At 34.0% G+C, this 15,145-nt stretch overlaps 3 protein-coding genes across 3 annotated transcripts in view; 2 read left to right on the forward strand and 1 right to left on the reverse strand.

Moving 5' to 3' along the window:
- Positions 1–1,682: 1,682 nt before the first annotated feature.
- Positions 1,683–6,447, forward strand: LOC144857911 (glutathione S-transferase theta-1-like). The gene is made up of 5 exons (XM_078714628.1): positions 1,683–1,946; positions 3,276–3,363; positions 3,628–3,778; positions 4,274–4,441; positions 6,161–6,447. Exons 1-5 carry the CDS (start codon positions 1,835–1,837, stop codon positions 6,305–6,307), a joined length of 666 nt encoding a protein of 221 aa, XP_078570754.1. The 5' UTR covers positions 1,683–1,834; the 3' UTR covers positions 6,308–6,447.
- A 306-nt stretch (positions 6,448–6,753) lies between these two features.
- LOC144857895 (2-oxoglutarate and iron-dependent oxygenase domain-containing protein 2-like) lies at positions 6,754–12,413 on the reverse strand. Its single transcript, XM_078714627.1, has 7 exons — positions 12,242–12,413; positions 10,521–10,577; positions 9,546–9,656; positions 9,174–9,273; positions 8,682–8,806; positions 7,997–8,254; positions 6,754–7,315 (listed from the first exon to the last, which is right to left on the reverse strand). Exons 1-7 carry the CDS (start codon positions 12,368–12,370, stop codon positions 7,049–7,051), a joined length of 1,047 nt encoding a protein of 348 aa, XP_078570753.1. The 5' UTR covers positions 12,371–12,413; the 3' UTR covers positions 6,754–7,048.
- Positions 12,414–12,738: 325 nt separating this feature from the next.
- Positions 12,739–15,145, forward strand: part of LOC144835062 (unconventional myosin-XIX-like) — a 31,949-nt gene continuing 29,542 nt past the window's right edge. Inside the window, exons 1-3 of the mRNA XM_078690078.1 lie at positions 12,739–12,877; positions 14,269–14,340; positions 15,035–15,139. Coding sequence (XP_078546204.1) covers positions 12,824–12,877; positions 14,269–14,340; positions 15,035–15,139 — 231 coding nt within the window. The 5' untranslated portion in view covers positions 12,739–12,823. The remainder of the gene's footprint in view (positions 12,878–14,268; positions 14,341–15,034; positions 15,140–15,145) is intronic.

Genomic DNA, 15,145 nt, shown 5'->3' on the forward strand with positions numbered 1-15,145 from the left:
AATTCAAACAAACTTCTATTATTTAGGCTCTCTTATTTGTGAAAAACGGAAGGAGATTACAAGGTCAAATGTACACTAGACATGAAACTCGTCACTTTGACGAGTTAGTTATCCGCACAACGACAAACGCCACGTGCACGTCATACGTTGGAATATTGCACACAGATAAAGATTATGGCATTATGACAAGAACTGAAGAATATGATATGCTGTTAGTGCTGAATTCTGTCAATTTGTGTCATATAGTATATACATGCAAAGAGTATAATCTGTATACATATTACATACAGTGTAGAATAGGTGAAATTACGGGACCCGCCATTTATTCCAATTTTTAACATGGCGACGGTATCAAAATGAAACACTTAAATAGCAATTTCTGGAGGAAATTATCTCAGGAACAACATATTAACGTGTAGAAGAAATTTGAATACGTAAAATATAGATGCGCACCCTTTTAAATGTGATGAACTATTACGCAAAATATGAAAATACGACTTTTTTTATTCAACTGGCCATATGATGACGTCACAACATCCGATTGGCAAAATGTTTACATGAATTCGTATCTACAATCCAATAGCTTCCAGAAAACGTTTTAATCGTGATTATCACATTTTATTCTTACGAGCTATTACAGATTAAAATTTACTGTAAAGATGAAATTAATGACCCACGTAATTAAAATTTTTAGGCATGATGACGTCATAAAAATTAAAATATTTTTATCTCATGCTAAAGAAAGTTGATTGACCTACACAATATATAAATTTAGGAGAAAAAGGAATACAGATAAGCGTGATGCGCTCCATTGAATGTGATGAGCAATAACGAAAGAGACAAAAATCCTATATTTTACATTCGTGTGGCCATACGATGACGTCACAATGTTTTTTTAGCCTTATCGATGCATGATCCGATATCTACAACTCATCAACTTCTAGATTTTGTAATAAAAATAAACGGTTCACGGTTTACTTTAGAAACTATGACTGTTTAAAAAAAGACATAATTTTGACGATTTTTTAAGCTTTTTCATAAAAAACGCGCACGAATTGTCTAATTCAACGTGTTCGTATGGCGTTATTTAAACTGGAAAAGGTCTAAATTGTTTTCAAAATTACTAGGAAAGACTTGAAAAATATAATTCAAGAGAAAAAAATATGTTTTTAACGCTACGTGCGCACCGCGTGCGTAAAAAATTGCGCGCCCGTGGGAATTTTTGACATGCTCAAAATGACAAGAAACGCATAAAAAGTTGATTAGAAATTAATTTTGCGCATTTTGAAATTTTAAATGCGCGTGCGCGCGTAACTTCTTGTGAAACATGCCATTTTTAATCCGTAGAAAGTTTGCCCCTGATATGACTTAAATTTTGTCAATACTAAATGACTTTTGGTTTTTAATCTATAATCAATCATTGAAATTCATAAAATTGCGCGTAAGTCACGTTGCGCAACTATGACGTCATTCAAAAATAGGAGGTGCACAACTTCACGTAAATGCCCATATGTTGTCAAAGTTATGAAATGTTATGTTTACACATTTTAGAGAAACGCGACTCACAAAAAGGAAGGAAGGATCCAAGAATAATACAGAAAAAAAATATTGATCCCATACAATAACAAGGAGTTATCCGCTCTACCAAGCGGATAACTAAAAAGAAGTTGATATGGTTGAATAATCAGATCACGCTCATGAATGATATTCAATTGACTCTTTGCACGAACTTCGTTGACATTAGCATTGCAGCCGCTCCAGTCACTTGATAATACCAGAGAGTTGCAACTCCCTGATAATACTGTAGAATTAAATTGTTCTACTAAAGCTAAAGATGGCTTTAACAGTGTATTATAATCCATTATCTCAACCTAGTCGTGCCGTAGTATTGTTCTGCAAATATAACAAGATACCCTACCATGAGAAAGTCATCGACTTGGCAAAAGGTATGCTTTTTTATTTTAGTCACTATTAAAATATACTGTTGCTTTAAACGTATCCGGACAACTACCGTACCCCTAGACAATTACCACCCGAACAACTACCACCCGGACAATTACTCCCATAGTACAACCACCACCCGGACAATTACCCATAGGACAACTACCCTATAGTGACAATTACCCATAGGACAACTACCACCCGGACAATTACCCCCATAGGACAACTACCGCCCGGACAATTACCCATAGGAAACCTACCCTATAGGACAATTACCCCCTAGCACAACTACCCCCCCCCCCCCCACCCATGTATGCTGCCTTGGCAAGTGAAACATATTTTTTAGAAACAGCACTCTAATAGATCACATTCCAAGTTATCGTAGCATTTCTCAGCTCAAAAAGAAAAAATGAGTTGACGGCACGTATGTCCACCTTAAAAATCCTGAATCAGGGTGATGACGGAGAGGGGGAAAAATAAGAACCCCTTCACTTTGCGTCCAAGACCAAGACCTCCTCACCTCTATTGTGAATACACATGTGCACATGAAATAGTTATATGGAGTTTCTAAAAATACCCAGACAAATTTGCTTAATCATGCTTGAGTCAGTGATTTTCATTTATTCATAGGAACAAGGTTTACAATGAAAACCCTATAGTATGCCTGGTTTGATAATCAGGTCTACAAATATTATAGGTCTAATTATCGATGTTACAGGTCCCTTTGCTGTGGTTTTTTAATAATAGTCAACATTTCAGAGCCACTAAATATTTGTTATCTCAAGGATAATCAAAATTGCGGAAAGAATCAGCAAAAAGAATATTGTAATTTTAAACATTCATTTCATTATATAATTATTCATACATTTACTACAATACTCCAATTATGTAGGTTGTCCAGAATATAATTCTTCGTGATTTAAGGTCCGGTTATACTACGAAAGATAACGAACGACGATAATATATAAAACAAAGATATTTATTTTAAAAATAAAATTAGAAAATTTTCGAAACTATAACACTTATGCTGCTGTCTTTGGCCTAAAATAAGATTTTTTTTTTAATCAAATGAAAATGACGTCATGATCAATAAGAACAATAAAATTGTGATATCGTCACGATAGTATTGCTATTACAAATCATGACGTCATTTAATTGAACGAAAATAGAAAAATAGCAAAATGTATATTTACCTTTGTAATCGTCCTAGTACAATGAGCCTTTATTGACTGAATGTAGTCCACTGTCTTAAAGTTGTTTAATTATTTTCAAAAATTGTATTAGACATTTTGTATATACTGTAGAAAATAATAACGTATAATGTTGTTTGACAGGTGAGCATAGAATGCCGGAATACACTGCAATCCAGCCAGCTCAGTCAGTACCAGCAATTAAAGATGGTGATTTCACACTTGGAGAAAGGTATGCCTTACTCCCCTTGTCCAACCTTGTAGGCTACATTGTAAAGAATAAAGCAAGTGTGAAGAAGTTTTTTTTTTTAATTTTATGGATCATTTTCTCCAATATCCCCTAATTGCAGGTGATACAACACAGAAATTACAAGTTGACAACATAGTGTTTACTAACGAACACTTTCCCATATCTATAGGCCTAAACATTTTAAACTTGGTAACGACAGTCTATAAATAATAAGGCCCTTTTGAATTCTGGTTTGTTTCTTTGTAGTACTGCAATAGTGAGATATCTGGCGGCAAAATACAACGTAGCAGATCATTGGTATCCTAAAAATATTGAGACTCGGGCTGAGATTGATGCCTACTTAGCCTGGCAGCATACAGGTATTAGGAAAGCGGGAATTAACGTCATGGTGAATGAGGTAAATAACAATGTAATGTTTCATTTCAATGTTATGCTGCTAATGTGTGGTATGAAGAACTAACATTACGGTCATATGACTAAATTCGGGAAGATGACGTAATTAAAGGGAAAATGGGCTGGAATAAGGCGAAACCTAAGTCAGTGTCCTAAACGTTATTATTTTTCATAAATATTGTTACTCAAAAACTACAGTCATATCCGAGTTTTTAGATCTAGAAAAGCCAGATATCCGAGTTTTTCAGATGTATCAAAAAAGATATCCGACTTTTGTAGATCTAAAGAAGATATCTGAGTTTTTATAAGAAGAAGAAATCTCTAGAAAAGTTAGATATCCGATATCATAATTTAAAAGTAAAGTTTAAAACATACATAACTCATGCAACCATAAAAAACGCTTGTTACAAAAACGACGGCTAGATTAATGAGATATACGGGAGCAACTTAAAACCTACACAACCAGTCAAAATAAGACCACTGTTATATTTGTATACAGATATTTGTTCCAAAACGTACCGGGAAACCAAAAGATCAGGAGGCAGTCGACAAGTTTGTCAAAGAAGCTGAAGAGTCCATCGGCAAGATAAATAGGTTATTTCTCAAAGGAAAACGGTTCTTGTGTGGAGACGAGATATCTGTTGCTGACTTGTTTGCTATTTGTGAGGTAATCACTAGATTTAAAAGAAATTTAGGTTGTGGTTAATATTTTGGTTTGGCATGCGCAGAATCAGATAATGTGCATGTTACCTCAATACAAAAATAAGTAATTCGAAATTTTGATCATTTTCCTCCATAGTTGTACATAATGTACCATACATTCCACTGTCTGAATCAAGTATCGTTCATTAGGCTATTCATTAACCATCAATGGACAACCTTCCGACGGACCTATAGTTGATTTTATACGATACATTCCCATTGTCCAAATCATCCTATTGCTCTTTATTCATTAACCATCAACTGACAACCTTCCGACGGAGCTATAGTTGATTTTATACGATACATTCCCATTGTCCAAATCATCCTATCGCTCTTTATTCATTAACCATCAACGGACAACCTTCCGACGGAGCTATAGTTGATTTTATACGATACATTCCCATTGTCCAAATCATCCTATCGCTCTTTATTCATCAACCATCAACGAACAACCTTCCGACGGAGCTATAGTTGATTTTATACGATATATTCCCATTGTCCAAATCATCCTATCGCTCATTATTCATTAACCATCAACGGACAACCTTCCGACGGAGCTATAGTAGTTGATTTTATACGATATATTCCCATTGTCCAAATCATCCTATCGCACTTTATTCATCAACGGACAACCTTCCGACGGAGCTATAGCTGATTTTATACGAGACATTCCCATTGTCCAAATCATCCTATCGCACTTTATTCATTAACCATCAACGGACAACCTTCCGACGGAGCTATAGTTGATTTTATACGATACATTCCCATTGTCCAAATCATCCTATCGCTCTTTATTCATTAACCATCAACGGACAACCTTCCGACGGAGCTATAGTTTATTTTATACGATATATTCCCATTGTCCAAATCATCCTATCGCTCTTTATTCATCAACCATCAACGGACAACCTTCCGACGGAGCTATAGTTGATTTTATACGATACATTCCCATTGTCCAAATCATCCTATCGCTCTTTATTCATTAACCATCAACGGACAACCTTCCGACGGAGCTATAGTTTATTTTATACAATACATTCCCATTGTCCAAATCATCCAATTGCTCTTTATCCATTACCTATTAACGGACAACATTCCGACGGAGCTAGCTGATTTTATACGATACATTCCCATTGTCCAAATCATCCTATCGCTCTTTATTCATTAACCATCAACGGACAACCTTCCGACGGAGCTATAGTTGATTTTATACGATACATTCCCATTGTCCAAATCATCCTATTGCTCTTTATTTATTAACCATCAACGGACAACCTTCCGACGGAGCTATAGTTGATTTTATACGATACATTCCCATTGTCCAAATCATCCTATCGCTCTTTATTCAACAACGGACAACCTTCCGACGGAGCTATAGTTGATTTTATACGATATATTTCCATTGTCCAACTCATCCTATCGCTCTTTATTCAACAACGGACAACCTTCTGAAGGAGCATGGTTTGATTTTATAAGATGCATTTTTGTCATATCATTGTTTATTCATCAACCCGAAACAATATATCGATTAAAAAAACGAAATTCTTGGAAATATTTGGAGTTTATGTTACATGATTAGTGCATGCATTAGTAAGAAAAAATTTCATTCGTTCCAATTAAAATATTTCATTATAGTATTATAGTATATTCCATTATAATAGTAGTATTTTTAAAATTCTTTCAGCTTGTTCAACCGTTGGCCTGTCCATCTGGTAAAGGTTTACTGAAGAACCAGCCGGAAATTGCTGACTGGATGAAACGTGTGGAAGACAAATTGAATCCAGATTACGATGAATTGAATAAACCACTGAAAGCAGTTTGCCAACAATGAACTAAATAGGCCTCTGTAAGAGATAGCCGTTTATGTTCTTTCTATCATTTTCCAACAACTAAAGTAGTTTAAGTTTCTTTCATTGTTGTTTATTAAACATTTCCAACAATATGTTACAATTAGTTCTTCTTTCGTTTTATTAAAACATTTTTCTAACAATTTTACAATTAGTTCTTTATTTTCGTTTGTTTATTAAAACATTTTCCATCAACAATATATTAATTACTTTTTATAAATTATTAAACAATAATTAAGCTTATTTTCAAGGGGTTTTTGCACAAGTGTCACTAGTTTGGAACCAGCTTCCACTCCATACCCGTCAATGTAAATCTCTTAAGTAAATCAAGTAACTTCTAAAATCTCACCTTTTTAATAATTCTTGTTGGTCTTTTAGCGCTGTAAAACATCAGTAAATAGCGCTTTATAAAAGTTTATTATTCTTTTAAATATATAATATATATTTATAATAATATACTAATGTATATACAGTACTATAATAGTTCTCTTTAATGGAGACTATGTTTTCCCATATTCTATCTCCTCCTAAACCTCACAGTCGACACACTTTTTCAAAACAAAAAACGCTTCAAACCAATGTCTCTGCTACATCTTTATGCCTTAACCATTCTTGACATCTTTACATATCACATAGTTAGGTCGCAGAGAGGTCATAATTACACATGTCCATTGGAAGAATCTTGTAAATATATTATTTGAGTTGTAAACTTGTTGACCTATGCATTATAAAGTACAACAAACATCGACAGTTGTATTTTCTGGTTGAGTGAATCCATCTCCGAATCCAACAGTCTTAATAAGTTCAGGTTTATTATCACACATTGGACACACTTTATTCCTTATTTTGGAAGATCGCATCCAAATAATTAGATTGTACCGTTCACCATCTGCTATTGGAAGAGCACCGTGCATGTGTTGTCCTTGATGAATTAAACCATACGTTGGCTTGTGGCAATATTCAGTACGCTGTGGTTCTTCTATTCCTCGTTGCTGTTAAAAACAACACAAAATTAACAAACCTGCTATGTTGCTATATAAAAGACAACCATGTCAATTCAACAGAGGTATACAAAAGCCAAAATGGAAGCCTAGTGTGCAATATTTTATATGACTAATGTTAGACTGGCTTTAGACTGCCACGAGGAAATGACATTAAGAACATCTTGTCTTGAGTCCTTATCATGTGTATGAAGAGAAAAGTTCAGGTACTTAAAACAAGCATCTGAGGGTGGTTGGGAGAATATATACGATTGTCACCAATATAGCTACATTTTTACTTTAAAAAATTGTATTCGGGTCATAATAACAAAATTGTATCGGTCATAATAACAAAATTGTATTGGTCATAATAACAAAATTGTATTGGTCATAATAACAAAATTGTATCGGTCATAATAACAAAATTGTATTGGTCATAATAACAACATTGTATCGGTCATAATAACAAAATTGTATCGGTCATAATAACAAAATTGTATCGGTCATAATAACAAAATTGTATCGGTCATAATAACAAAATTGTATCGGTCATAATAACAAAATTGTATCAGTCATAAAGTATTACTTAAAATAGAATTTAAACCATTTAATTATGGTGTTCAGTGCCAAAATTATACAAATCGTTGCTTTGTTTTTTATAACCAGATACATTCAGGCATTGTTTTTACTTACATGACGCATGCCTCCAAAATACAATGAGCCCTCAGTGAAATCACTTATAAGTGATATATTAAGAGTGACCTCTGCATTATCATAATGATAGTTAAGATCCAAATCTTCTCCAATCTTGTACTTTACAACAAAAGCTTTGTGAGAGTCTAACAAGTCTCCACCACAGTCTGGATACAAGAGCCTAGCGAGTGGAGTTATGTAATTCTGACGTAAAGGTGTGATGAAGTTGTCATCAAATCCCAATTCATTCATTAATACCTACAACAAAAGAAATTGAGCAATACATTTTGAGAATTTTAAGCAGGTCTATGCTTTACTAATAGTAGTAGCTTTTATTTTATTTTCATTTATTTTCAATCCTTCTACATAACAAAGAAATCAAATAAATTCTTTAAAAACAAAATCAATATCAAGAAGTAATAAAATACAGTAAAAATCACAATGCTTGGTCAATTGTAGATCATGAAATTAATTCTACTACATATTATACAAATGTGTTATAATACAATATTGTGTGTAATGCATGTGGTGGCATTTATTTGAGGAAAAAAGTAAAGGTTCCGGGCTGTTTATGAGAGGGCATTTATACCAAATGATGTTGTATGGGGTAGGGGAGTTAATTTGAGGTGGGGTGGGGGTTTGAGTAGTTTATGCAAAGCAGGGCATTTACGGTAACCACACTTACACCATAATTGTTCATTGTATTTGGTCTTCCTTTTGGTAAATCTGTGTTTTCAAAATGTTCTATTTCTTCTTTAAATGAATTACAAAACTCTTCAGTAAAAATTGGAAAAGAGTAAATACGCTCTCCTACATAAAAAAAACAGTTAAATGTGAAACATGAAACGTAATTACAGTAAATATGCAAGTTTTTGAATGCCATTTTGAGTTATAGAACATCCATTGTTCACAAAATAACAATGCAAAAACATGTAATTTTACCATTTTTTGGGTGCTTGACTTTCCTTTAATGTGTTTGAAATATGCCTTTTCGTCAAATAGTTTTAATCATATAGAAAAGCCTGCTATACTAGTGTGGAGCTTTGATTTTTATCTTTTTCGATTACTGCTCCATGGAAGAATGACCTTCACAATGTACAGTTATTATATGGCAGTCAGAGAATCCTTTACTAACTTTTTATAGAATTTGATTACAATAGGTCAACTATCAACAAACCTTTTTCAGTACTTATGAGTTTTATCAAACTTTGCATTGATGCATTTTTCTGCTTGCTATGTTCAACCAACTCCAGAAATGTTAGGCTCAGAAATGAAATCTACAACAATTTCAATGAGAAAATATAATACCATAAAGAAGAAAAACTTTCCAACTATTTCAAATATTTTTAGTCAAGATATTTAACTAAAAATATAACTAAAGGGAGAAGTTGTTCTTGTCAGTTGTAGTGAGACAAGTAGTCAAGATAAACGTTTGTTGTAATAGTTGGTCTTTACAAAATCAGACATGCATTCATAGTTGTATTCCATCAGCAAGGTGTAGTTAACAGGTAAAATATTCTTTTCATTTTTGTACTACTTAATTCCATACCTGTAGTTTGTATATCTCTTGATGGAGTGGTGTGTAATGTTTTAAAATTGTCTCTTTTCTCTTTAAATAATCTCGGCCAAGTGATTTTCTACGTTCTACTTCTGTTTTAACCTGAAATGAATTGTTAGTGAGATAACATGTGTTTAATGGTATGAAATAAAATAAAGAAAATATAGTTTTGCATTTGAAAGTCCCACTATGAGGAAAATTGTCTGCATGAGCCAAATTCTGTTTTTTTCCTAGAAGAGTTTATTGACAATTCACATTTACTGATATATGTTTATAATATAATAATTATCACAACTTGTCTTCATTCATAACTTGTCTACGTTTCTTGTTTGTTACCATTATTCTGCTACACATATACAATTATTCTGCTACACATGTACAATTATTCTGCTACACATGTATAATTATTCTGCTACACATGTACAATTATTATGCTACACAGGCACTGTATTCTGCTAAACAGGTACCGTATTCTGCTACACAGGTACCGTATTCTGCTACACAGGTACCGTATTCTGCTACACATGTACCGTATTCTGCTACACATGTACACTATTCTGCTACACAGGTACCGTATTCTGCTACACATGTACCATATTCTGCTACACAGGTACCGTATTCTGCTACACAGGTACCGTATTCTGCTACACATGTACCATATTCTGCTACACATGTACACTATTCTGCTACACAGGTACTGTATTCTGCTACACATGTACCATATTCTGCTACACAGGTACCGTATTCTGCTACACAGGTACTGTATTCTGCTACACAGGTACCGTATTCTGCTACACATGTACACTATTCTGCTACACAGGTACTGTATTCTGCTACACATGTACCATATTCTGCTACACAGGTACCGTATTCTGCTACACACACATGAACTGTATTTTGCTACTTGTACCATTATCAGCCAGATAACTTAACATAATTACATAAATTAAAACATCAATTACTTACGACTCTCAGAACTTCTGTGAATCCTTCTTCATTGTCACACCCTTTGTTTTTAAGAATCTACAAAATAATACAAACAATTCACATTTTATTATTGGTTATCCGCACTTGGCGGATAACCCCTTGTTATTGTCAGGATCTTTTTTTTTTTTTTTTTTTTCTATGTTCTTCTTTCTTTCCCAGAATTTTGTTGCGCGTGTATCTCTAAATCTTCTCAACATAACATTGTATAACTTTATCAGAAGATTGACCTCTATCTGAAGATGTCGTAATAAAGTTTTCGGTCCCGTCCGAGTTGCGCAGCGTAAGTTACGCGCGATTTTATGAATTTCGCGTATTTAATTTAAATCGAAAACCATTAAACCATTTAAATTGAAACTTGGCAAAAGTTTAATTTATATCATGCGCTAACTTTCTATGGAGAGAAAATGGCATGTTTTACAGAAAGTTACGTGCGCACGCGCGTTTAAAATTTTGAAATGAGAAAAATCAATTTCTAATCAATTTTCTATGCGTTTCATGTCATTTTGTGCATGTCAAAAATTCCCACGCGCGCGCACATTTTTGCGCGCGCATGCGCACAGAGCGCTAAAAACATTTTTTTTTTGCGTGATTTATGTTTTTCCAGCCTTTTCTAGTAATTTTACCAACTTTTAAACAATTTCGACTTAAAATCACGTCATACGAGCACGTGGAATTGGATAATTTGCGCGAGTTTTTGATGAAAAAGTTCAAAAATTCGTGAAAATTATGCCTTTTTTTAAACAGTCATAGATTTTAAACTACATAGTGGCTTTTATTTCTTATTACAAATTCTGAAAGTAGATGAGTTGTAGATATCGAATCATGCATCGATATGGCTAACCGGACATTGTGACGTCATCGTATGGCCACTCGAATTTAAAATAGAGGATTTTTGTCTCTTTCGTCATAGCTCATCACATTTATTAGAGCGCATCTCCACTTATCCGTATTCCATTTCCCCCCATTTTTTTATATTGTCTAGGTCAATCAATTATCTTTCGCAAGATTTACCATTTTTAAAATTGTGATGACGTCATCATGTCCAAAGGCGTCAATTACTTTGGTCACTTATTTTCACCTATTCTGCACTGAATGTAGTACGTATACAGTATAGTGTTATTTTGTATATACTTAGACGTGACACAAAATAGAGAGCACGCTAAAATTGTTTCAATGTCATAATCGTTTTTCTTTGCGCAATATTCTAACGTATGACGTGCACGTGGCGTTTGCGCTGCGGATAACCTAACTCGTCCGTAGTGACGAGTTCAAATCTAGTTATTATATTAATGTACTATACAGTAGCTCCAATTTGAAGCTTGTTTCTCTCTATTTCCCATTCACATTTAAATTACATACCATATATGTACTCACTCAGTGCATGGAGGTATATTTTTATACCTCCATGCTCAGCAGTGCTTGAACGGAGCACTTAATATCATTATGGAAGCTACTACCATCATAATGTATAATTTGTTAATTTTGTGGAAGCTACTACCATCATAATGTATAATTTGTTAATTTTGACCTGTGCATGTAAATTATGAAAATACTGCATACCCCTAGACTAAAGGCCTAGGTCTAGGGTAGGGTTAGTTTAGACAGGCCTACTAGTTCTACTTAACTAGGACCAGACCAGGCTCTGCTGTCTAGGCCTAAGTGTCTGGTTAGAAAGAAGATTTGGCAGCAACAGGTTTTACCGGTTCCCAAATATCAGCAAATATTTTATCATCTATATACGTCACATGCAGTTTAAACTTAGGTAAAAATATGTTATGGGTGTAGTAACAGCTACAAACATAGAAGCTCTTTCTATCATCAAGACTCATTTTATTTTCTAGGCCTACGTAACTGTATCCTTACTGTTCTGTAGCAAGCTTGGCTTCTATCTTGTTGATTGATTGATCGCAAAAATCATAACAAAAACATGTGTAATAGGAGCTAGCTGTTGTTTATTTTAAGGTCACCGAGTCATAACAGAGAGGGCGGTACACAGCGGTTTTTTTATTTTTTTATTAGGACCAAAGATCTTATAATCTAAATTATTATTATTATTATAATAATAAATAAAATAAAATAAAATAAAATAAAATAAAATAAATATATTATTATAATTATTATAATTATTATAATCTAAATTATAATTATTATTATTATTATTATTATTATTGTTAGGACGCTACTTTATTATAGGTGGCGCGCGGCGGTGTTTTTGAAAAAAAAAAAAAAAGAAACTGTTGGTTTTAGGGAAGTACAGTGTGAGAGGAGGCGCGCCTATCAAAATGACAACTATTTTGATGGAAAAAAGCAATAATTACATTCCAGTAGGCAAAAAAGTAAGTTACTAAATTAATGCAATTACTAGGCGGCGCCTAGCTAGGCTAGGTACAGGCAATGTAGGATAATGCAGGTCAGGTGCAATAAATCTAGGCTAGGCCTAGCCTAGCCTAGCTTTGCCCCGGGCTAGGCCTAGCCTACTAGACCTACTAGGTAGGTAGGCCTGGGTAGGGTATTATTAGGCCTAACCTAAGTCTAGGCTATTTCTAAGTCTACGGTTATCACAGTAAAATTTTTTTATTTGCTGCCCGATCGTCTTGGTCCCAGAAAACGTGGTCCCGATCGTCTTCAGCGTTTGGCCCGACCCCAATCGTCTCATGCGTTGGCCCGATCGTCTCATGTGTTAGGAACCATTTTGGTCTCTATCGTCTCATTTGCTGGGCCCGATCGTATTAGCGCAGGGCCCGATCGTATTAGCGCAGGGCCCAATGCGGTAGTTTTATGTTTGATATATGGTAAAATCGATAGCGTTTTATTTTGGTTCCGATAAAATCGGGTATTCGGTATGGAGCGTTGCTGATACGCTTTTGTGGTTGTAATTGGTTCTGGTCAATATTTGTTTGGTATAAGGGATGAATGTTTATTTAGGCCTAATAATGTATATAAATGTTTGTTTTCAATTTATTTTACAGGTGGTTTCAAAAAGTTTGTGAATATGTGCTCTTGAAAATCATTGTAAAAATGTTATTTCTGGAAAAAATATCAGAAATTAATAGTTAAAATAGTTTATAATTAGTAATAGAGTATTTATTACCAAAGAGACGTTCTTTCTATGCCTACAAGTACAATACAAGTGAATATACTAGAGTACATGTTTTAGGGTAGGCCTATTATAAACTGATGTGTTGATTGAGGAATGAATCTACAGTACCATAGCTTATTGACAAGATATAATATGGATAGAAGAATGAGTGTTATCCATTTAAGTGTAGCATGAAAGCAAACATTTTAAATTATTATAACATATTTAATTGTTATAATAATGTTAATTAATACTTCAGGTTACTATAACTAACAGTGGGGGAAAAAATACCCGGAATGTCGAATTAGGAATAAGTAACCAACTTCACAACGCTTTAGGCCTAAGCTTTTTGGGCTATCCTGCAAAATCTTTTATGTATTATTTGTAATGTCAGTAATTTATGTTATCACTTTCTTTTGTATGTATTTTTTATGATGATTTTCCTAATAAATTGAAATCAAATCAGACCGACTACACTTTTCTGCAAGCCTGGGCCTAGTACTTAGTAGGCAGGCCTGTCTAGGCTATAATAGTAGGGCCAAATAACCATTTAAATTTTCCGGGGCCTAGCTAGGCTAGGTCACAGGTGGTTATATGTTTATAAAAATTTGTTTGTACTAATTTACCATTTCGCTATTTTTTTTTCAGATTATTACTAAATCTAGGCCTAGATGCATTCCACCCCAAGTTAAAAAGAAACCAGCATGTCGTTTCAAAAAGGTAAAGGAAGATGCTGTTGATATTCTCTCTGTCATGCATAGTAGGCCTACTTTAGTAGACCTGAAGTGAACGTTCTGACACTTGGCCAGTTATTCATTAGGGTATTAAAAACATGGAATGAAATGGTTGCCCACACATTGGCTGGTTGATTTACTAATTCCATCTGTGTAAGCCGTTTAAGTCAGTAGATTGTTTAATACGTACATGTGCAATGTTTCAACTTGTTTTCAATAAGTCTTCATCTGGCAACTGACTAGATGTTAGTGGTTGCTAGGAGTACTGTAGCTTTGCTAGTTGTAGATTAGCGCCCCCTAAAAAGGCAAAGAACTTCGGAAAATCACAGACTAAGGTTACAAATAGTCATTGCCAGACTTCTTAAAAACAAGTTGAAACGTCACACACGTATGTATTCATGAATGGTTTAACGTAAAGAATTATATATACAGAATAATTACTATTAGATCCTTCAAAATGAAACACATCCTCTTTTCAATACATATTAATTAGGCCTCAAAGCTCCAAATGAATTCTTCAGAAAGACATGTACTGAGCGCTACAGAAAATAATTTATTCTGAAAGCTGTAAGACTTTACAACAATTACTCTTAGCAGATAGTATTGTGCAATTTGTATACATGTGTATTTTAAACATTTGTTTTAAATGTTTGTCTACATTTCTGTCACTGTAATTTCAGGGGTTAATGGTGTGGATACATGATGAAAAAGAGGTTTGGGTTCCAGCGTGTGTTAATTCATGTTTTAGTGATGGCAAGATTATAGTCACTAAATCTAATAGCCAGGTAAGA

This window comes from Antedon bifida, chromosome 2, assembly GCF_963402885.1.
Source record: "Antedon bifida chromosome 2, ecAntBifi1.1, whole genome shotgun sequence".
NCBI classification, from domain to species: domain Eukaryota; kingdom Metazoa; phylum Echinodermata; class Crinoidea; order Comatulida; family Antedonidae; genus Antedon; species Antedon bifida.